General features: G+C 46.1%; 1 protein-coding gene across 1 annotated transcript in view; it reads right to left on the bottom strand.

Moving 5' to 3' along the window:
• ankdd1a (ankyrin repeat and death domain containing 1A) overlaps nt 1–24858 on the bottom strand; it is a 205709-nt gene extending 180851 nt beyond the window's left edge. The window contains exons 1-4 of the mRNA XM_078530501.1: nt 24759–24858; nt 21436–21539; nt 2860–2958; nt 1651–1749 (exon numbers count right to left, since the gene is read on the bottom strand). Coding sequence (XP_078386627.1) covers nt 1651–1749; nt 2860–2958; nt 21436–21539; nt 24759–24792 — 336 coding nt within the window. The 5' untranslated portion in view covers nt 24793–24858. The remainder of the gene's footprint in view (nt 1–1650; nt 1750–2859; nt 2959–21435; nt 21540–24758) is intronic.

The following is a 24858-nucleotide window of genomic DNA, read 5'->3' as shown; positions in this document are numbered from 1 at the left end:
TGAACACAGTGGGACTGGGGGTCTGAAATGCATTTGTTTCAATGCGAGAAGTATAACAGGCAAGGCATATGAGCTTAGAGCTTAGATTAGTACTTGGGACTATGATGTTATTACTATTGCAGAGACTTGGTTGAAGGATTGACAGGATTGGCAGATAAACGTTCCAGGATTTAGATGTTTTAGGCAGGATAGAGAGAGATGTAGAAGAGATGGGGGAGGTGGAAATAGGTGGGAAAAGAAAAATCTATATAAATTATTGAAAACAAAAAAAAACAAAAGGGAGGGGGAGGAAACGGGGTGGGGATGGGGGGAGGGGGAGTTCAAGATCTAAAGTTGTTGAATTCAATATTCAGCCCGGAAGGCTGTAAAGTGCCTAGTCGGAAGATGAGGTGCTGTTCCTCCAGTTTGCGTTGGGCTTCACTGGAACAATGCAGCAAGCCAAGGACAGACATGTGGGCAAGAGAACAGGGTGGAGTGTTAAAATGGCAAGCGACAGGGAGGTTTGGGTCTTTCTTGCAGACAGACCGCAGGTGTTCTGCAAAGCGGTCGCCCAGTTTGCGTTTGGTCTCTCAGTTCGTTTTCAATAATTTATATAGATTTTTCTTTTCCCACCTATTTCCATTATTTTTAAATCTAAAACTAATACCTTGTCAGTCTTTCCACCCCACCCCCACTAGAGCTGTACCTTGTGTGTCCTGCCATCCATTCTTAATTAGCACTTTTCTTAGATAATATCACCACCTTCAACATCTCTTTGATCCTTTTGTCTGTGACATCTTTTGATTATCTGCTCCTATCACTGCTTGCTTATCCCTACAACCACCCCACCCTCAACTTCTCTCCCCCCGCCCCCCACCTTAAACCAGCTTATATTTCACCCCTCTCCTAACTATACTTCAGTTCTGTCGAAGGGTCGTGTGGACCCGAAACGTTGACTCTTTTCTTCTCCACCGATGCTGCCAGACCTGCTGAGTTTTTCCAGGTAATTCTGTTTTTGTATCAGATAAACCATGATCCTTTTGAATGGCTGAGCCGGTTCGAAAGGCTGAATGGCGTACTCCTGTTCCTATTTCTTATATTCTTCCAACCCTCCACCTTTCTCTCCTGCACGCCCTGTATCCAGAAATGTTTAGTACCTAGTCCAGCCTCTTCTGAGCCAGGACTCCATTATTGCCATAACATTATATTCCCATGAGACTCCCTGCGCATGCAGCTCACTGACCTTATTTACCAGGCTTCATGAGTTTACATATATGCACTGCAAATTTAGTTTAGACATTACTGCATTCCCTCTCACAATGACCCCACCTATTTCTTCCTCCAGTGCTTTCTGTCTCTCCCAATCCTTCATGCATCTTGCTTTTTCTTTCAAATGTTACATCCTCATTCCCATTATAAATGGGGAAAGGGAGGGGTAGGAAAAATAAAGTCAACTTACATAATGCCTTTAATCAACAAACATGCCCCAAAGGGGCAATTAGAAACAGCAACACCAAACCAAAGATACATCACCCCATGGGACAGATTGGCCCCTGGGAGATAGTCACACCTCACATCCTCTCTCCACCCCACGCCAGGACAAAGTGACCTCCCAGTAAATAGTCACACCCCTCCCGGACAGAGCGACCTGCAACCCAAAGATTTACTTACTTTGTTTTCAAAAGACAACTTGGCTCCAACGTTGACCAGTGTTCGAAGAACGTGGAGGTGACCAAACCAGGCAGCCAGAAGCAGAGCGTTCATCCCAAACTGTAGGAGCAAACTTACAGAACTCAACCAAATAGTGTCATTAACAACCTGACCCAGTTACACTGGGCTCCCTCTACATTCTCTGGAATACAGAATACAAAGAGTCACAAACAACTGAAGAAATTTCTCATCTCAGCCCAAAATGATGGACCCCTTACCCTGAAACTGTGCCCCACCCCCCACCCTCCCCCATCTCCCCCCCGTGTTCTAGTTTCCCCAGCTAGGGAAAACAACTTTTCAGTGTCTACTCTGACAACCCCCTTCAGAATCTTGTATGTTTCAGTGAGATCATCTCTCATTCTTCTAAACTCCAGAAAGTATAAGCCCAATTTAGAAAGCCTCTCATCACAGGACAACCCATTCATACTGGAACAAATCCAGTGAACCTTCACTGTACCGTGCGCATTGCGAGAATATCCTTCACTGTACCGTGCGCATTGCGAGAATATCCTTCACTGTACCGTGTGCATTGCGAGAATATCCTTCACTGTACCGTGCGCATTGCGAGAATATCCTTCACTGTACCATGCGCATTACGAGAATATCCTTCCTTCGAAATGGTGACCAAAAATGTGCACAGTTTTCCACAAAAGCCCTGTACAATTGTAGCAAAGACTTCCTTCTTATAGTACTCCATCGTCTTCCAATCTGTAACATGCCACTTGCCTTTCTAATTGTTTGCTATATCTGCATGCTAACTTTCTGTGCTCCTAGCTTTTCTGAAAATGAACATTTAGAAGTTTCACATCTTTTAATAAATATTCTGCATTTCTATTCTTACTGTCAAAGTGAATACCCTATAGATTGTAAATAGCTGAGGTCTCAGCACTGATCCCGGCAATAATTCCACTAGTCTGCCGGCACAGACTCGATGGCACTCTTTCAGCGCCATAAACTTTCTATGTTTCTATATTAACAGCCAGTTATAGGCTCCATCTACAATATGACCCAGTCACACTGGGGCTGCATCTATCTTGACTCAGTTACAGTGTTTGCGACTATATGCCTGCTGTGCTTGTGCTGATTTCTGGTGAGCAGATTGTTCCAAGTTAAACAGTCCAGAAATTGCAAAATTTCCATACATGAAGAGTGAATGTTTAAGTGACTTACACTGTCTTGATCATCCACTGAGGCATCATGGTCGAGAAGGAATTTCACAGCCTGTTCATGTCCAGCACCAGCTGCCCAGTGCAGAGCTGTCCGATCTATCTGAAAAACAACATTTGAAGAAGATTGGCTGTCTACAGTGCACCTCTCATCACTGCCCTCTTCATCAAACAAACAGGATTAGAAACTGGCACATCCAACATTTCACTCCATGCTCATCCTCCCACCTCACCCCCCAGGCACACCCCACCGCACCCACTCTCCCAACCCCAGTATGCCCAAGCCCACATCACTAGTCTGCCCACTCCTCAGGACACACACCAACCCTAAACCTGACAACACTCCAGCCCCAACCCAAACTCCTCTTCCTGATTCACTTGCCCTGCTGCTCAGCTCAAAATCCTAAAGATCAGCTGTAAAGGAGCTGGGATTAATTCATCCTGCCTCATTACCATGCAAGATTTACACCAATTACAATTCCCTGCACTGGGGAAACACACAAATATCCATGGCAGTGTAAAGGGCAGAGACCCCAATATCCAGGGCAGTGTAAAGGGCAGAGACCTCAATATCCAGGGCAGTGTAAAGGGCAGAGACCCCAATATCCAGGGCAGTGTAAAGGGCAGAGACCTCAATATCCAGGGCAGTGTAAAGGGCAGAGACCCCAATATCCAGGGCAGTGTAAAGGGCAGAGACCCCAATATCCAGGGCAGTGTAAAGGGCAGAGACCCCAATATCCAGGTCATGTAAAGGGCAGAGACCCCAATATCCAGGGCAGTGTAAAGGGCAGAGAACACAATATCCAGAGCAGAGACCCCAATATCCAGGGCAGTGTAAAGGGCAGACACCCCAATATCCAGGGCAGTGTAAAGGGCAGAGAACCCAATATCCAGAGCAGAGACCCCAATATCCAGGGAAGTGTAAAGGGCAGAGACCCCAATATCCAGGGCAGTGTAAAGGGCAGAGACCCCAATATCCAGGGCATGTAAAGGGCAGAGACCCCAATATCCAGGGCAGTGTAAAGGGCAGAGACCCCAATATTCAGGTCATGTAAAGGGCAGAGACCCCAATATCCAGGGCAGTGTAAAGGGCAGAGAACACAATATCCAGAGCAGAGACCCCAATATCCAGGGCAGTGTAAAGGGCAGACACCCCAATATCCAGGGCAGTGTAAAGGGCAGAGAACCCAATATCCAGAGCAGAGACCCCAATATCCAGGGAAGTGTAAAGGGCAGAGACCCCAATATCCAGGGCAGTGTAAAGGGCAGAGACCCCAATATCCAGGGCATGTAAAGGGCAGAGACCCCAATATCCAGGGCAGTGTAAAGGGCAGAGACCCCAATATCCAGGGCAGTGTAAAGGGCAGAGACCCCAATATCCAGGGCAGTGTAAAGGGCAGAGACCCCAATATCCAGGGCAGTGTAAGGGGCAGAGACCCCAATATCCAGGGCAGTGTAAGGGGCAGAGACCCCAATATCCAGGGCAGTGTAAAGGGCAGAGACCCCAATATCCAGGGCAGTGTAAAGGGCAGAGACCCCAATATCCAGGGCAGTGTAAAGGGCACAGACCCCAATATCCAGGGCAGTGTAAAGGGCAGAGACCCCAATATCCAGGGCATGTAAAGAGCAGAGACCCCAATATCCAGGGAAGTGTAAGGGGCAGAGACCCCAATATCCAGGGCAGTGTAAAGGGCAGAGATCCCAATATTCAGGGCAGTGTAAAGGGCACAGACCCCAATATCCAGGGCAGTGTAAAGGGCACAGACCCCAATATCCAGGGCAGTGTAAAGGGCAGAGACCCCAATATCCAGGGCAGTGTAAAGGGCAGAGACCCCAATATCCAGGGCATGTAAAGAGCAGAGACCCCAATATCCAGGGCAGTGTAAAGGGCAGAGATCCCAATATCCAGGGCAGTGTAAAGGGCAGAGACCCCAATATCCCAGGCAGTGTAAAGGGCACAGACCCCAATATCCAGGGCAGTGTAAAGGGCACAGACCCCAATATCCAGGGCAGTGTAAAGGGCAGAGACCCCAATATCCAGGGCAGTGTAAAAGGCAGAGACCCCAATATCCATGGCAGTGTAAAGGGCAGAGACCCCAATATCCCAGGCAGTGTAAAGGGCAGAGACCTCAATATCCAGGGCATGTAAAGGGCAGCGACCCCAATATCCAGGGCAGTGTAAAGGGCAGAGACCCCAATATCCAGGGCAGTGTAAAGGGCAGAGACCCCAATATTCAGGTCATGTAAAGGGCAGAGACCCCAATATCCAGGGCAGTGTAAAGGGCAGAGAACACAATATCCAGAGCAGAGACCCCAATATCCAGGGCAGTGTAAAGGGCAGAGAACCCAATATCCAGAGCAGAGACCCCAATATCCAGGGAAGTGTAAAGGGCAGAGACCCCAATATCCAGGGCAGTGTAAAGGGCAGAGACCCCAATATCCAGGGCATGTAAAGGGCAGAGACCCCAATATCCAGGGCAGTGTAAAGGGCAGAGACCCCAATATCCAGGGCAGTGTAAAGGGCAGAGACCCCAATATCCAGGGCAGTGTAAAGGGCAGAGACCCCAATATCCAGGGCAGTGTAAGGGGCAGAGACCCCAATATCCAGGGCAGTGTAAGGGGCAGAGACCCCAATATCCAGGGCAGTATAAAGGGCAGAGACCCCAATATCCAGGGCAGTGTAAAGGGCAGAGACCCCAATATCCAGGGCAGTGTAAAGGGCACAGACCCCAATATCCAGGGCAGTGTAAAGGGCAGAGACCCCAATATCCAGGGCATGTAAAGAGCAGAGACCCCAATATCCAGGGAAGTGTAAGGGGCAGAGACCCCAATATCCAGGGCAGTGTAAAGGGCAGAGATCCCAATATTCAGGGCAGTGTAAAGGGCACAGACCCCAATATCCAGGGCAGTGTAAAGGGCAGAGACCCCAATATCCAGGGCAGTGTAAAGGGCAGAGACCCCAATATCCAGGGCAGTGTAAAGGGCAGAGACCCCAATATCCAGGGCATGTAAAGAGCAGAGACCCCAATATCCAGGGCAGTGTAAAGGGCAGAGATCCCAATATCCAGGGCAGTGTAAAGGGCAGAGACCCCAATATCCCAGGCAGTGTAAAGGGCACAGACCCCAATATCCAAGGCAATGTAAAGGGCACAGACCCCAATATCCAGGGCAGTGTAAAGGGCACAGACCCCAATATCCAGGGCAGTGTAAAGGGCAGAGACCCCAATATCCAGGGCAGTGTAAAAGGCAGAGACCCCAATATCCATGGCAGTGTAAAGGGCAGAGACCCCAATATCCAGGGCATGTAAAGGGCAGCAACCCCAATATCCAGGGCAGTGTAAAGGGCAGAGACCCCAATATCCAGGGCAGAGTAAAGAGCAGAGACCCCAATATCCAGGGCAGGGTCCCCAAAATCCAGGGCAGGGTAAAGAACATAAAAACATACAACCCATCGAACCTGCTCTGCCATTAACTATGATCTTTGCTGATCTTGGGCTTAAACTCCACTTTCCCACCTGCTCCCATCCCTTGAATCCCAGAGAGACCAAAAATCTGACCATCTCATCCTTAAGTATGGATTCAAGAATACATTCAACGATGGTGCATCCACAACCCTCTCGGGTAGAGAATTCCAAAATCTCACAATCCTTTGAGTGAAGAAATTTCTCCTCATCTCAGTCCTAAATGATTGGTCCCTTGTTATATATTCCCCACTGAGGGCAAACAGCCTCTCAGTGTCTACCCTGTCAAGCCCCTTCAGATTTCTGATCCACTCCCATGTAAATAGTTTAAAAGTAATTATAAAACAAAGACAGCAACAGAATTACCTGGAAAAACTCAGCAGGTCTGGCAGCATCGGCGGAGAAGAAAAGAGTTGACGTTTTGAGTCCTCATAACCCTTCTACAGAACTGAGTAAAATTAGGAGGGGGTGAAATATAAGCTGGTTTAAGGCCGGGGGGGGAGGTGGTGGGGGGGGGGGTTGTAGGGACAAGCAAGCAATGATAGGAGCAGATAATCAAAAGATGTCACAGACAAAGGAACAAAGAGGTGTTGAAGGTGGTGATATTATCTAAGAAAATGTGCTAATTAAGAATGGATGGCAGGACACTCAAGGTACAGCTGTGGTGGGGGTGGGGTGGAAAGACTGACAGGGCATTACAGGTACAGATTTAAAAATAATGGAATTAGGTGGGAAAAGAAAAATCTATATAAATTATTGGAAAAAACAAAAGGGAGGGGGAAGAAACGGAAAGTGGGTGGGGATGGAGGAGCGAGTTCAAGATCTAAAGTTGTTGAATTCAATATTCAGTCCGGAAGGCTGTAAAGTGCCTAGTCGGAAGATGAGGTGCTGTTCCTCCAGTTTGCGTTGGGCTTCACTGGAACAATGCAGCAAGCCTAGGACAGACATGTGGGCAAGAGAGCAGGGTGGAGTGTTAAAATGGCAAGCGACAGGGAGGTTTGGGTCTTTCTTGTGGACAGACCGCAGGTGTTCTGCAAAGCGGTCGCCCAGTTTACGTTTCAGAATCTTGTAGGTTTCAATGAGCTCACCTCTCATTCTTCTTAACTCCAGAGAATATAGAATTACCTCAGCCTCTCATCATAGGACAACCTTCTCATCTTAGGACCATCTAGTGAACCTTTGCTGTACCATCTTCATTGCAAGTATATCCTTCCTTAAATATGGAGACCAAAACTGAACAAATTCTATGTAGAGACTTCAATATCCAGGGCAGTGTAAAGTGGCAAAGACCCAGGTATCACGGCAATGTAAAGGGATCACAGACACAGATATTTGGGACAATATAAAGAGGTAGAGTCTTAGCAGAATAAATCCCCATCCACTTTTTCCGAATTTATTTTCTCTTGCTCCCAGAGAATAGGGATCCACTCACTATGGAGCAAAGGTTAGGAAAATCTGCTCCCAAAAGTACAGATGGAACAGAATTTCCTTACAGAATAGTATTCTTTCCTTTTGAAATTCTACTTTATCAATAGTACTTGGACTGCAAAAAACCAATGATGGGAAAGCTATGATTAAGTTACTGATTTTACCATTCTGGACCCAAGGACTAAATGCTACTCCTTGCTCACAGTTCAGTTCCATCAATACCATTTTTAGATCTGCACTTTGCAGTGTGTATTTATATTGTACATTGCATGAACTCAGGACACCCTAAAGCACTATCTAACCAATGAAACACTATTGCAGTACAGTCACTGTAGTAACGTAGGAAACACAGCAGCCAATTTGCAAATAGCAAGTTTCCACAAACAGCAATATGATATTATACAATACAACTAAATAATCTATTTTTAGTGACATTGATTGTGGGATAAATATTGGCCTGAGCAACACTTCCCTGCTCTTCAACGTTAATAATCCTGATTGTGATGTGATCCAGCTTTTGATGAATGGGAGTAGCTGTGTGCAAATGAAAAGAATGGAAAATCCTGCTGTCTGTACAGAGTGGCAGAACTGAGCAGTGATGCACCTAGCTACCCTCCACCCACACTGAACATTAGTGTTTATATTACAGTCTTCCAGACTCAAACTGTGTTCTACAATTTCAGATCTTTCTGCTTCGTTTTATGTTTTTTTTAATTTTTGGACAGCAGCTGTTGGTGATTATTCTGCTTTTCCATTTATACCTCCTCGAGACAGTTTTTTCTCTGTCCCATTGCTTTGTCTTGACCATCATTCCTTTAGTCATTAATCTCTCCTGTCTTCAACACGATTATAGACCTTCTTGTGACCCCCTCCCCACTTTCTATACGTCTGTACACAAGTGTACAAGAATTAGGAGAAGGCCATTCAGCCCCTTAAGACTGCTCCGCTATTCAATAAGATCATGGCTGATCTGATTATGATCTCAACTCCATTTTCCTGTCCATCCCTATAACCCTTGACTCCCTTGTAGATCAAAAATTTGTCTAACTCAGCCTTGAATATATTCAATGACCCAACCTCCACTGCCCTCAGAGGAAGAGAATTCCAAAGACTAACAACCCTCAGGAAAAATTTCTTCCCATCTCTGTCATTGTGGGGAGATGTTGGCGTAGTGGTATTGTCCCTGGACTAGTAATCCAGAGGCTCAGGCTAATGCCCTGGGGACATGGGTTCAAATCCCACCATGGCAGCTGGTGGATTTTAAACTACATTGATAAATCTAGGCTATAAAGCTAGTCTCAATCACTGACTGTCATAAAAGCCCATCTGGCTCACTAATGTCCTTTAGGGAAAGAAAGCTGTTTATATCTGGTCTGGCCAACATGTGACACCAGACCCACAGCAATATGGTGAGTGGGAGCTGGATGAGTGTAGCTCCCACAACACTCAAGAGGCTTGACACTGTCCAGGACAATACAACCCACATGATTGGCACCCCATCCATAAACATTCACTCCCTCCACCACCGATGCACAGTAGCAGCAGTGTGTGTACCATTTACAAGACGCACTGCAGGAATTCACCAAAGCTCCTTAGACAGCATCTTCTAAACCCACGACCACTACCATCTGGAAGGACAAGGGCAGCAGATAGATGGGAAAAGCACCACCTGGAAGTTCCCCTCCAAGCCACACACCATCCTGACTTGAAAATATATCGCCGTTCCTTCACTGTCACTGGGTCAAAATCCTGGAACTCCCTCCCTAACAGCATTGTGGGTGTACCTACACCACATGGACTGCAGCGGTTCAAGAAAGAAGCTCATCACCACCTTCTCAAGGTCAACTAGGGATAGGTAATAAATGCTGGCCCAGCCAGCGAAGCCCACATCCCATGGATGGATAAAAAAAATGGTTGACTCTTAACTGCCCTCTGAAATGGCCTAGCAGGGCACTCAGTTCAACTGCAATTAGGGATGGGCAACAAACACTGGCTTTGCCAGCAATGCCCATATCTCAAGAAAGAATAAATAAATTAAAAAATGGGAGGCCCTATGTCCCCTAGTTCTGGATTAATTTTTAAACTATGTCCCCTAGTTCTGGATTAATTTTTAAACTATGTCCCCTAGAAACATCCTCCTGGTAGCACCCTATCAAGTCCCCTCACAATCTTAGGCATTACATAAGATCACTTCTCATTCTAAACTCCAATGGGTATTTGCTAGTACTGTGGGGGAGGGTTTAGCCTAGATTGGCAGAGGGATGGGAACCTGAGCGGAGAGACACAAGAGAGGGAAACAAAGATAGAAATGACGGACAGAAAAGTAGAAAGCAAAAGTGGAAGCCAGAAGAAAGGAGGGCTAGGAGCAACTAGGGCCATGACACAAAAAATGTGTAAATATGTGAAAAAGACAAGTCTAAAGGCACTGTATCTGAATGCATGGAGCATTCACAGTAAGGTAGATGAATTAACAAAGTAAATAGATGTAAATGGGTACGATATGATTGCAATTATGGAGACATGGCTTCAGGGTGACCAAGGCTAGGAACTGAATATCCAAGGGTACTCGATATTTAGGAAGGACAGGCAAAAAGGAAAAGCTGGGGTGGAGTTGTTAGTTAAGAATGAAATCAGTGTGATAGTGAGAGAGGATTATTGCTCAGAAAATCTAGATGTGGAATCAGTCTGGGTGGAGCTAAGAAGCAACAAGGGGCGGAAAACATTAGTTGGAGTTATATATAGGTCTCCAAACAGTAGTGCTAAGGTAGGAGATAGCTGAAGAGATAGTGGAGGCGTTAGTGGTGATCTTTCAGGAATCACTGGAGTCAGGGAGGGTCCCAGAGGACTGGAAAATCGCTAATGTAACCCCCCTGTTTAAGAAGGGATTGAGGCAAAAGACGGGAAATTACAGGCCGATTAGCCTGACCTCGGTCGTTGGTAAGATTTTAGAGTCCATTATTAAGGATGAGATTTCAGAATACTTGGAAGTGCATGGTAAAATTGGGCAAAGTCAGCATGGTTTCATCAAGGGGAGGTCATGCCTGACAAATCTGTTAGAATTCTTTGAGGAGGTAAGGGGTAGGTTAGACAAAGGAGAGCCAATTATCTACTTGGACTTCCAGAAGGCCTTTGACAAGGTGTCGCACAGGAGGCTGCTCAGTAAGATAAGAGCCCATAGTGTTAGAGGCAAGGTACTAGCGTGGATAGAAGATTGGCTGTCTGGCAGGAGGCAGAGAGTGGGGATAAGGGGGTTCTTCTCAGGATGACGGCCGGTGACTAGTGGAGTTCTGCAGGGGTCAGTGTTGGGACCACAACTTTTCATTTTATACATTAATGATCTAGATGAAGGAACTGAGGGCATCCTGGCTAAGTTTGCAGATGATACAAAGACAGGTGGAGGGACAGGTAGTATTGAGGAGGTGGGGAGGCTGCAGAAGGATTTGGACAGGTTAGCAGAATGGGCAAAGAACTGGCAGATGGAATACAACGTGGGGAAGTGTGAGGTCATGCACTTTGGTAGGAAGAATAGAGGCATGGACTATTTTTTAAATGGGGAGAGAATTCAGAAACCTGGAGTGTAAAGGGACTTGGGAGTCCTAGTCCAGGATTCTCTTAAGGTTAACTTTCAGGTTGAGTCGGTAGTTAGGAAGGCAAATGCAATGTTGGCATTTATTTCGAGAGGACGACAATATAAAAACAGGGATGTGCTGCTGAGGCTTTATAGGGCTCTGGTCAGACCACATTTAGAATATTGTGAGCAATTTTGGGCCCCGTATCTCAGGAAGGATGTGCTGGCCCTGGAGAGGGTCCAGAGGAGGTTCATGAGAATGATGCCAGGAATGAAAGGCTTAACATATGAGGAACGTTTGAGGACTCTGGTTCTATACTCGATGGAGTTTAGAAGGATGAGGGGGGATCTGATTGAAACTTACAGAATACTGAAAGGCCTGGATAGAGTGGACGTGGGGAAGATGTTTCCATTAGTAGGAGAGACTAGGACCAGAGGGCACAGCCTCAGAGTAAAGGGAAGACCTTTTAGAACAGAGATGAGGAGAAACTTCTTTAGCCAGAGAGTGGTGAATCTATGGAATTCATTGCCACAGAAGGCTGTGGAGGCCAGGTCATTGAGTGTATTTAAGACCGAGATAAATAGGTTCTTGATTGGTAAGGGGATCAAAGGTTACAGGGAGAAGGCGGGAGAATGGGGTTGAGAAACTTATCAGTCGTGATTGAATGGCGGAGCAGACTCGATGGGCCGATTGGCCTAATTTCTGCTCCTATGTCTTATGGGACGGTATTAAACAGGAAATTATATATGCTACAGTATTATACAATTATACACAAGGGTGCTACAGTAATCATGGGTGACTTTAATCTACATCTTTAATCTACACAGACTGGGCAAACCAAATTAGCATAATACTGGGGTGGATTAATTCCTGGAGTATGTACGAGATTTTTTTTCAGACCGGAACGTGGAGGAACCAACTAGAGGACAGGCTATCCTAGATTTGGTATTGTGCAATGAAAGGGGGTTAAGCAATAATCTTGTTGTTTGGGGTCCTTTAGGGAAGAGTGACCATAACATGACAGAATTCTTCATTAGGATGGGAAGTGAAGGAGTCCAATCAGAAACTTTGGTCCTAAATCTTAACAAAGGAAACTACAAAGGTATGAAGCATGAGTTGGTTAATATAGATTGGGGAACTTCATTAAAGGCGTGACAGTGGATAGGTAATGGCCAATTTTTAAGGAATGAGTGCATGCATTGCAACAGTTATACATTCCTTTCTGGTACAAAAATAACAGGAAAAGCGGCCCAACCATGGCTAACAAAAGAAAGATCCAAAGCAGAGTCATATAAAGCTGCTAGAAAAAGTAGCAAGCCTGAGGATTGGGAGCAGATTAGAATTCAGTAAAGGAGGACCAAGAGATTGATTAAGAGGAAAAAAATAGAATATGGGAGTAAACTCACAAGGAACATAAATGCGGACTGTAAAAGCTTCTATAAGTATGTAAAGAGAAAAAGATTAGTAAAAACAAATATAGGGTCCTTACAGTCTGAAACGAGTGAATTTATAATAGAGAACACGGAAATGGCACAGCAATTAAACAACTACTTGAACCATAGAACACTACAGCACAGAAAACAGGCCATTCGGCCCTTCTAGTCTGTGCCAAAATATTATTCTGCTAGTCCCATTGACCTGCACCCAGTCCATAACCCTCCAGACCTCTCCCATCCATGTATCTATCTAATTTATTCTTAAAACTTAAGAGTGAGCCCGCATTTACCACGTCAGATGGTAGCTCGTTCCACACTCTCACCACTCTCTGAGTGAAGAAGTTCCCCCTAATGTTCCCCCTAAGCCTTTCCCCTTTCACCCTAAAGCCACGTCCTCTCGTGTTTATTTCTCCTAATCTAAGTGAAAGAGCCTACTCGCATCTTCTTTGTCTATACCCCTCACAATTTTGTAAACTTGTATCAAATCTCCCCTCATTCTTCTATGCTCCAAGGAATAAAATCCTAACCTGTTTAATCTTTCCCTGTAACTCAACTCCTTAAGACCCGGCAACATCCTAGTAAATTGTAACACCTCACACTTTTCCGCTTGAGTTCTGTCTTCACGGAGGAAGACACAAATAATTTCCCAGAAATACTCGGGAACCAAGGGTTTAGTGAGAAGGAGGAATTGAAGGATTAGTATTAATAAAACAATAGTGCTGGAGAAATTAGTAACTGAAACTGAAAATTAGAAACCGAAAGCTGATAAATCCCCACTGCCTAATAATCTACATCCCAGGGTACTAAAGGAGGTGGCTTTGGAAATAGTGGATGAGTTGGTTGTGATCTTACAAAATTCTATGGATTCTGGAACAGTCCCGGCAGATTGGAGGGTGGTAAATGCAACCCCACTATTTAAAAAAGGAGGGAGGGAGAAAACAGGGAACTATAGACCGGTTAGCCTAACGTCAGAGGTGGGGAAAATGCTAGAGTCTATCACAAAGGATGGTATAACAGGACACTTAGATCAACACGATTAGACAAAGTCAACATGGATTTATGAAAGGGAAATCATGTTTGACAAACATACTGGAGTTTTTTGAGGATGTAACTAACAGAATAGATAAGGGAGAACCAGTGGATGTGGTGTATTTGGATTTTCAGAAAGCTTTTGATAAAGTCCCACATAAGAGGTTAGTATGCAAAATTAAAACAGAGGGATTAGGGGTAATATATTGGCATGGGTTGAGAATTAGTTAACAGCCAGGAAACAGAGAGTAGGAATAAATGGGTCTTTTTTGGAATGGCAAGCGATGATTAGTGGGGTACCCCAGTGACCAATGCTTGGGCCCCATCTATTCACAATAGATATCAACGATTTGGACAAGGGAACCAAATGTAATATTTCCAAGTTTGCACAACACAAAACTAGGTAGGAATGTGAGTGGTGAGGGGAATGTTAAGAGGCTTCAGGGTAATTTAGACAAGTTCAGTGAGTGGGCATTTTTAAAAATTCATTCATGGGATTTGGGCATCACTGGCTAGGCCAGTATTTATTACTCATCCCTAATTAGCCCCGAGATTTGGCGAGCTGCAGCCTATGTGGTGTAGCTACACCCACAGTACTGTTAGAAGTGTCTTTTAGTGCAAATAAAATGCAAGCAGAAGAGAGAAGAACTGAAGATTAGCAGACGTACTCTGGACAGGATAAAGAATGAGACAAACCAGTTACTGGAGCAAAAGGCAAGGTCAGGGAGTGCAGGGAATGGTTTACCATGTGATTGTAAGCTGACAAGATTCGACATAACGTAAGGGAAGTAGAGTTAAGACATGGCAGGGCAACTCAGTCAAGTGGAATGCGTGGCCTGTAATATGTGGGAAGTCATGGACAATACTGGTGTCCTAGGTGACCACATGTGCAGGAAGTGCTGTCAGCTGCAGAAACTTGAGCTCTGGATTTCAGAGCTTGAGCGACCACTGGAGTTACTGTGGCACGTCCGCGAGGCTGAGAGCTACGTGGATAGCGCTTTCAGAGAGGTGGTCACAGGGCAGCTTAAGGGTCTGGAGACAGAGAGGGAATGGGTGACCACCAGGCAGTCCAAGAGAAGTAGGCAGGTAGTGCAGGAGTCCCATAGGGTCCCGCTCACAAATTGGTTTTCTATTTTGGAAGTTGGTGAGGGTGCTGGTTCCTCAGAGGAGTGCAGTCAGAGCCAAGTTTGTGGCAGCACAAGCGGCTCGGCTATACAGAAGGAGAGGAAGAAGTAAGGAAGAGCTATAGTGAGAGGGGATTCATTGGTTAGGGGAACAGGCAGGTATTTCTGTGCCCATAGACGTGACTCCAGGGTGGTATGTTGCCTCCCTGGTGTCAGAGTCAAGGATATCACAGAGCGGCTGCAGGACATTCTTCTAGGGGAGGGTGAATAGCCAGAGATCGTGGTCCACATTGGTACCAATTAGTTAAGTAGAAGGAGGATGTGGTCCTGCAATCAGAATTTGGGGAGCTAGGTAGAAAATTAACAAGCAGGACCTCTAATGTGGTAATCTCCAGATTGCTCCCAGTGCCACGTTACAGTGAGTACTCAAACAGGAGGATAAAGCAGATGAATGTGTAGCTGGAAAGATGGTGCAGGAGTTTTAGGTTCCTGGGGCACTGGGACTGGCTCTGGGGGAGATGGCACTTGTACAAGCCGAAAGGGTTGCAGCTGAACAAAGCTGGGACTGAAGTCCTTGCGAGATGTTTTCCCAGTGCTGTTGGGAGGGCTTTAATCTAACTCAGCAGAGGTGTGTGAAGCAAGGAAAAATATTAGAGAGGAATAGCAGGGTGCACAAAATACTGGGAGGGATAGATAGCACTAGTATAGAGAATAGTAAGTACTGGGTGAAGTCAGGGTAAGGGAGAAAGTAAAAAAATCTAAATCAGGGTTACTATGCATGTGTGTGAATGCACAGAGTATAGTAAATAAGATTGGGGAGTTCCAGGTGCGGGTTTCCATGTGGAAATATGATGTTGTGGCGATAATAGAGACCTGGCTCAAGGAAGGGCAGAACTGGGTGTTAAATATTCCTGGGTACAAGGTGTTCAGAAGAGATAGGAAAGGAAGGAAAGGAGGAAGGGTGGCAGTTTTGGTTAAGGAGAGCATTGCAGTGCTGGAGAAAGAGGGTTCCAAGGGTTCAAAGACAGAATCAATTTGGCTCGAGCTATGGAACCAAAAGGGTTCAATTACATTACTCAGTGTAGTTTATAGACCACCAACTGGTGGGAAGGATGTAGAAGAATAAATCTGCAGGGAAATTAGAGAGACATTATACAGTTATAATGGGGGACTTTATTTACCCGAATGTAGACTGGGATAGTGGCAGTGTAAAGAGTGGAGAGGGGCAAAAGTTCCTAGATTGTGTTCAGGAGAATTTTCTACAGCAGTATGTGTCCAATCCACAATCCAAAACAACCAGTTGGATCCGGTTCTTGGAAATGAGGTGGGCCAAGTAGATCAAGTGTCAGTGGGGGAACATTTAGGAGACAGTGATCATTGTATTGTACGTTTAAGATGATGGCAGAAAGGATGTTGGGCAATCCAGGGTAAAAATAATTAACTGGACAAGGGCTGAGTTCGATGGGGCAAAAACAGAGCTGGGCCAGATGGACTTAAACGAAAGATTGGTGGGAAAAACTGTAGCTAAACAATGGGCTACCTTCAAAAAAGAATTGTTCAGGCATAGTCAAGGTATATTCCATTGAAAGGGAAAGGTAGGACAAACAAATCCAGAGCTCCCTGGATGAAAAAGGAGATTGAAATTAAGATAAAGAAGAAAAAGTGCACTTATGACAGGTGTCAGGTGGGAAATATAATTGAGGACCAAGGTTCAGAGGGGAGGTGAAAAAGCATATTGGACAAGCGAAGAGGGATTATGAGAAAAGACTGGCAGCCAACATAAAGAGGAATCCCAAAGTCTTCTATAGGCATATAAATAGCAAAAAGGTGGTAAAAGGAGTAGGGCTGATTAGGGGTCTAAAAGGGAATTTACACATGGAGGGTTAAACATGGCTGAGATATTATATGAATACTTTGCATCCATCTTTGCCAAGGAGATAGATGCTACCCAAGCCATGGTGCCAGACGAGGTAACTCTGTCACTACAAGGGTTCAAAACTGATAAGGAGGACACTCATTAGATTTCAGCTGGAATATTGTGTACAGTTCTGAGCTTCATATTATAGGAAAGATGTGAACACATAGGAAAGAGTGCAGAAGAGGTTTACAAGAATGGTTCCAGAGGTGAGAAAATTCAGCTATGAGGATAGATTGAAGAGGTTGGGGCTGTTCTCCTTGGAGAGAAGAGGGCTAAGAGGAGATTTGATAGAGATGTTCAAAATCATGAGGGGGCTGGACAGAGTAGATAGGGAGAAACTGTTCCATCTCGTAAAATGATCAAGAATGAGAGGGCACAGATTTAAAGTGATTTGCAAAAGAAGCAAGAGCGACATGAGAAAAAACTTTTTCCACACAATGAGTGGTTCAGGTCTGGAATGCACTGCCTGGAAGTGTGGTGGAGGCAGGTTCAATTGAGGCTTTTGTTTCTCTCTCAACAGGTGCTGCTAGACCTGCTGAGTTTATCCGGCATTTTCTGTTTTTGTTTCAGATTTCCAGCATCCGCAGTGTTTTGCTTTTATGACATTAAGTGATTATTTGAATAGAAACAATGTGCAGGGGTACAGGGAAAAGGCAGGGCAATGGCACTAGGTCATAATGCTCGTTTGGAGAGCCGTTGCAGACATGGTGGGCCAAATGGCCTCCTTCTGTGCCATTAAAATTCTGTGATTCTGTAAATTGAGGAATGCTATGTGTACGTGACTTAAGGTGTATATAAGGAGTGAATACTTGTTCAGTTGAACAAGTTGAGTGAACATCCGTGATTCCTCTGACACCCTACATCATATCAACAATTTCCAGTTCCCTGGCCCCAACCGCTTCCTCTTCACCATGGACGTCCAATCCCTCTACACCTCCATCCCCCACCAGGATGGTCTGATGGCTCTCCGCTTCTTCCTCGAAGAGGTCCGAACAATCCCCATCCACCACTACTCTCCTCCGTCTGGCTGAACTTGTTCTCACACTGAACAATTTCTCCTTTAACTCCTCTCACTTCCTCCAAATAAAAGGTGTACCCACATGGGCCCCAGCTATGCCTGTCTCTTTATGGGGTATGTGGAACATTCCTTGTTCCAGTCCTACTCCGAACCCTTCCACAGCTCTTTCTCCAGTACATCGATGATTACTTCGGTGCTGCTTCATGCTCTCGTCTGGACCTGGAAAACTTTATTAATTTTGTTTCCAATTTCCACCTCTCCATCATTGTCACATGGTCCATCTCTGACACTTCCCTTCCCTTCCTTGACCTCTCTGTCTCAATTTCTGGTGATAGACTGTCCACCAATATCCATTACAAGCCTACCGACTCCCACAGCTACCTCGACTACAGCTCCTCACACCCCGCTTCCTGTAAGGACTCCATCCCATTCTCTCAGTTCCTTCGCCTCCGTCGCATCTGTTCTGATGATGCCACTTTCAAAAACAGTTCCTCTGACATGTCTTCCTTCTTCCTTAACTGAGGTTTTCCACCCACGGTGGTTGACAGGGCCCTCAACCGTGTCCGGCCCATCTCCCGCGCATCTGCCCTCACACCTTCTTCTCCCTCCCAGAAACATGATAGGGTCTCCCTTGTCCTCACTTGTCACCCCACCAGCCTCTGCATTCAAAGGATCATCCTCCGCCATTTCCGCCAACTCCAGCATGATGCCACTACCAAACATATCTTCCCTTCATCCCCCCCGGCGGCATTCCGTAGGGATCGTTCCCTCCGGGACACCCTGGTCCACTCCTCCATCACCCCCACACCTCAACCTCCTCCCACGGCACCTTCCCATGCAACCGCAGAAGATGCAACACCTGCCCCTTTACTTCCCCTCTCCTCACCGTCCAAGGGCCCAAACACTCCTTTCAAGTGAAGCAGCATTTCACTTGCACTTCCCTCAACTTAGTCTACTTCATTCGCTGCTCCCAATGCGGTTTCCTCTACATTGGAGACACCAAATGCAGACTGGGTGACCGCTTTGCAGAACACCTTCGTTCTGTCTGCAGGCATTACCCAGACCTCCCTGTCTCTTGCCATTTCAACACTCCACCCTGCTCTCATGCCCACATGTCCGTCCTTGGCTTGCTGCATTGTTCCAGTGAAGCTAAACGCAAACTGGAGGAACAGCACCTCATCTTCCGACTAGGCACTTTACAGCCTTCCGGACTGAATATTGAGTTCAACAATTTTAGATCATGAACTCTCTCCTCCATCCCCACCCCCTTTCTGATTTCTCCCCCTCCTTTTTGTTTTTTCCAATAATTTATATAGATTTTTCTTTTCCCACCTATTTCCATTATTTTTAAATGTATTTCCATCCATTGTTTTATCTTTACCTTTTAGCCTATTTCAATTCCTTCACCCCACCCCACCCCCACTAGGGCTATCTGTACCTTGCTTGTCCTGCTTTCTACCCTTAATTAGCACATTCTTTAGATAATATCACCACCTTCAACACCTCTTTGTCCTTTTGTCTGTGACATCTTTTGGTTATCTCCACCTATCACTGGCCCTCTATCTAGCTCTCTTGTCCCAAACCCCCCCCTTAAACCAGCTTATATTTCACCCATTTTCTATTTTTCCTTAGTTCTGTTGAAGAGTCATGCGGACTCAAAACGTTAACTGTGTTCCTCTCCACAGATGCTGTCAGACCTGCTGAGTTTTTCCAGGTATTTTTGTTTTTTTGAGTACTGTCTTAGATTGCCTAAGACGGGCTCTCCCTGCATACACTTCAATAAATGATCGTAACTTGTACCTGAGTCTCCTAGTGGTTTACTGAGTAGCATCACAACAGTGTGATCAGCAAATTAAGCGACCATACATTTTATATTTGCTTAAAAACTGTAAAATTTTTCCAGTTCTGATGTAAGGTCCTGAAATATTAACTTTGCTTCTCTCTTCGTTTTACGAGATGGAACAGTTTCTCCCTATTTACTCTGTCCAGCCCCCTCATGACTTGTGTGCAGTTTTGGTCCCCTTATCTGAGGAAGGATGTACTCACCATCACCTCATACCACAGCTCCCACCACCACCTCCCCTATGAAGAGAAACTGGGGAGGCGAAGGCTGTTTTCCTTGGAGCAGAGAAGGCTGAGAGGGGACCTGAGAGAGGTGTACAAAATTATGAGTGACAGAGATAGGGTAGATAGGAAGAAACGTTTCCCCTTAGTGGAGGTGTCAATAACTAGGGCGCATAGATTTAAGGTAAGAGGCAGGAGGTTTAGAGGGAATTTGAGGAAAATATTTTTCACCCAGAGTGTGGTTGGAATCTGGAACACACTGCCTGAGGGGGTGGTAGAGGCAGGAACCCTCGCAACATTTTAGAAGTTTAGATGAGCACTTGAAACGCTATAGCACACAGGCCTATGGGCTAAATGCTGGAAAATGGGATTAGAATAGGTAGGTGCTTGATGGTTTAGATATTAATGATTTAGATGAGGGAATGAAATGTAATATCTCCAAATTTGCAGGTGACACAAAGCTGGGTGGGAGGGTGAGCTGTGAGGAGGTTGCAGAGATGCTTCAGTGTGATTTGGACAAGCTGAGTGGGTGGGCAAATGCACGGCAGATGCAGTATAATGTGGATAAATGTGAGGTTCTCCATTTTGGTAGCAAAAACAGGAAGGCAGATTATTATCTGAATGGCTATAAATTGAGAGAGGGGAATGTGCAACCTTGTACACCAGTCGCTGAAGGTAAGCATGCAGGTGCAACAGGCGGTAAAGAAGGCAAATGGTATGTTGGCCTTCAGAGCCAGAGGATTCGAGTACAGGAACAAGGATGTCTTGCTGCAATTGTACAGGGCCTTTGTGAGACCATACCTGGAATATTGTGTGTAGTTTTGGTTTTCTTATCTGAGGAAGGATGTACTTGCTATAGAGGGAGTGCAGCGAAGGTTTATCCGACTGATTCCTGGGATGGTGGGACTGACATATGAGGAGAGATTGAGTTGATTAGGAATATATTCGCTGGAGTTCAGAAGAATGAGGGGGGATCTCATAGAAAATTCTCTATAAAATTCTAACAGGATTAGACAGGGTAGATACAGGATGTTCCCGATGGTGGGGGAGTCCAGAACCAGGGGGTCACAGTCTGAGGATACGGGGTAGACCATTTAGGACTGAGATGAGGAGAAATTTCTTCACCCAGAGAGTGGTGAGCCTGTGGAATTCATTAACACAGAAAGTAGTTTAAACCAAAACATTGTATGTTTTCAAGAAGGAGTTAGATATAGCTCTTGGGGCGAAAGGGATCAAAGGATATGGGGAGAAAGCGGAAGCAGGCTATTGAGTTGGATGATCAGCCATGATCATAATGAATGGCGGAGCAGGCTCGAAGGGCCGAAAGGCCTACTCCTGCTCTTAGTTTCTATGTTTCACAGATGTCGCCTAATCTGCTTCCAGCAATTTTTGCTTCTGTTTCCAGAATGGACATTGTGCACTAAAAGTATTCATGTGATACACTGTAAATACTCAGTATGTCTTCCTTCAATGCTGTTCAACCTGGATATTAATGTACATCCCTGGTTATGGAAAAATTAATATTTCACCTACATTGTTTTTGACATTGATATTCACTCCCTTCTTCAAAAGCAGCTCCATTCTGGTCAGGTCATTCCTCTTTGCTGCATCATGAAAATCCTGCTCTGACCGCAGCACTTCAGGAAAGAAAAAAAAAGTTAAATATCAGCACGAGACAGAATCTTACAATAGCCCAGCAGAAAATTACAATTAACAGGAAAGAGTGGAGCCTTCTTAGACCATAGACCATAAGACATAGGAGCAGAAATTAGGCCATTCGGCCCATCAAGTCTGCTCCGCCATTCAATCCGCCTTCTCCCTGTAACCTTTGATCCCCATACCAATCAAGAACCTATCTATCTCGCTCTTAAATACACTCAATGACCTGGCCTCCACAGCCTTCTGTGGCAATGAATTCCATAGATTCACCACTCTCTGGCTAAAGAAGTTTCTCCTCATCTCTGTTCTAAAAGGTCTTCCCTTTACTCTGAGGCTGTGCCCTCTGGTCCTAGTCTCTCCTACTAATGGAAACATCTTCCCCATGTCCACTCTATCCAGGCCTTTCAGTATTCTGTAAGTTTCAATCAGATCCCCCCCTCATCCTTCTAAACTCCCATCGAGTATAGAACCAGAGTCCTCAAACGTTCCTCATATGTTAAGCCTTTCATTCCTGGGATCGTTCTCGTAAACCTCCTCTGGACCCGCTCCAGGGCCAGCACATCCTTCCTGAGATACTGGACCCAAAATTGCTCACAATATTCTAAATGTGGTCTGACCAGAGCCTTATAAAGCCTCAGCAGCACATCCCTGCTTTTATATTCTAGTCCTCTCGAAATAAATGCCAACATTGCATTTGCCTTCCTAACTACCGACTCAACCTGCAAGTTAACCTTAAGAGAATCCTGGACTAGGACTCCCAAGTCCTTTTACACTCCAGGTTTCTGAATTCTCTCCCCATTTAAAAAATAGTCCATGCCTCTATACTTCCTTCCAAAGTGCATGACCTCACACTTCCCCACGTTGTATTCCATCTGCCACTTCTTTGCCCATTCTCCTAACCTGTCCAAATCCTTCTGCAGCCTCCCCACCTCCTCAATACTACCTGTCCCTCCACCTATCTTTGTATCATCTGCAAACTTAGCCAGGATGCCCTCAGTTCCTTCATCTGGATCATTAATGTATTATTCTTCTTAAGAAAAGAATAGATTCAGAGATGACCTGACCAACATCATTTAAATTATAAATGTTTTGGTCAGTTAATATGGAATGTTTTCACTAGCAGAAGAATCCAAAACTAGGGCCTTAAAGACAGGGTGTTTATTAATCAATCCAGAAACTGGGGGAAACCTCTTTACTTCGAGAGAGGAGATGAGGTGGATGGAATGGCAGTAAATAGGAGCACAGGTTAGTTGGGTCAAATGGCTTGTTTCTGTGCTGTAGATTGTAGATAGTTCTATGCAATGGCTCACTCCAACCAAAACTCTCCTTCAGTGTTTCTCTGCACTAGTTATCAAGTCTGATCCCATTTCTTTTTCACTCCCCACTAGCTTCCACAGTATACCCAGACTAATCCCCAAATCTCCTGCTATTGACAATGTCTACACATTAACTTTTCTTTATTCTTTCAGGGGATGTGGGCGTTGCTGGCTAGACCAGCATTTTTATTGTACATCCCTAATTTCCCTCAAGAAGGTGGTGCTATTCCGATTCCACACACCCAGAACAACGGTGCCCAGAGGAATCTGTGCCCTCCTCAAAACCACACCAGCCGTACCTGACTCGCTAACTACTGCACCATTTCCCACATCCCATTCCTCTGCAAAGTCCTCAAAAAGTTCTGACATTTCTCAAATTTGTGCCCTCCTTTCCCACAACTCCATGTTTGATCCTTCGTAATCAGGTTCTCTCACAGCACTGAAACAAATCTAATCCAAATCGTAAATGCTATCCTATCTAACCTATCCAATTTCAGTATGAGCCATATTCAACCTAGCTACACCATTAGTCTGGAGGCCCTCAAGGATCTATCCTGAGCTCCTTCCTCCTCCACATATTGGCCCTCAGCGATGTCATGCACAGACTGTGGTGTTAAACGTATGCTTACTCTGCCAAGTTCTATTTCACTGCCATCTTCCTTGATCCCTCCATTTTCTACCAGTGAAACACTGGGAAGACCAGTCATCCATCCTGTTGGGCCATGGCCACACACACCCTACCTGCAAAATTGATTGCCTTCTCCGCCCTTCTCACGATCCCAATATCCTATTTGTTCCATGCTGAACTTTCAATCATTCAGCTTAATATATTGCCATTAATAGAAGAGGCATTGATCTTGAATAGAAGTCTTTTGTGCAATACCTCGTCAAATGCAATTCCAGTTTGTGTATCCCCCACTTTCTTCATCCCACTGCCTGCTTTTCTTCCTTTAATCCTCCCAAAAACTCTCTTCTCCTCTACCCCCTCACTCCTTGAGAACCCTTCATGAAGCCGACTTTTGACAAAGGTTTAGTTATCCGTGGCAAGAATGGAAGGTGTTGGGGTTGGGACAGAAGCAGAGAGAGGGAATAGAGAATGAATAGATGTAGAGCAGGGGTAGGAATGCTCAATGCTGGAGTATATTCTCATATAGGACCAGGACCAGGAGCCATTCAGCCCATTGGGCCAGATACCCACAGTGAACAATGACCCCCATCCCTTCAGCTTTCCTGCTGACCCTCTGAGCTTTGATCCATCTGATCCCAGGATTGTCTCTCTGGATTATTACAGCCCCCAGATTTCCTGTAAATGTCGCCTCAGGTCCGAGCTCCTCATTCCCTCGGATTCTCCATCAGGTTTTATATTTATTAAATTAATCAGCAGCTCGAGCTCACTGACCGGGTCAGGGGGAGGGAGGGGGGGAGGGGGCTGAGCAAAACCCCGACACCCCGGAACCCACCCCCCCCGGCGACCCGAGACCCGGACCCGGACCCCGGACACTCGGACCCCCCAGACCCGGACACTCGGACCCCCCCAGACCCGGACACTCGGACCCCCCCAGACCCGGACACTCGGACCCCCCCAGACCCGGACACTCGGACCCCCCCAGACCCGGACACTCGGACCCCCCCAGACCCGGACACTCGGACCCCCCCAGACCCGGACACTCGGACCCCCCCAGACCCGGACACTCGGACCCCCCCAGACCCGGACACTCGGACCCCCCCAGACCCGGACACTCGGACCCCCCCAGACCCGGACACTCGGACCCCCCCAGACCCGGACACTCGGACCCCCCCAGACCCGGACACTCGGACCCCCCCAGATCCGGACACTCGGACCCCCCCAGACCCGGACACTCGGACCCTCCGGACACTCACGCGCCTCTCCCTCCGACACTAAACCATCCGCCATTCTCTCCGCCGCGTCCCCGCCTCCCGGGCCCAGCGCGGGGCGGAGCCTCAATCCGAGCGCGGGGCG

The sequence above is a fragment of the Cetorhinus maximus genome, chromosome 26 (genome assembly GCF_964194155.1).
Source record: "Cetorhinus maximus chromosome 26, sCetMax3.hap1.1, whole genome shotgun sequence".
In the NCBI taxonomy this organism is placed as follows: Eukaryota; Metazoa; Chordata; class Chondrichthyes; order Lamniformes; family Cetorhinidae; genus Cetorhinus; species Cetorhinus maximus.
This window is presented reverse-complemented; position numbering and strand designations above follow the sequence as displayed.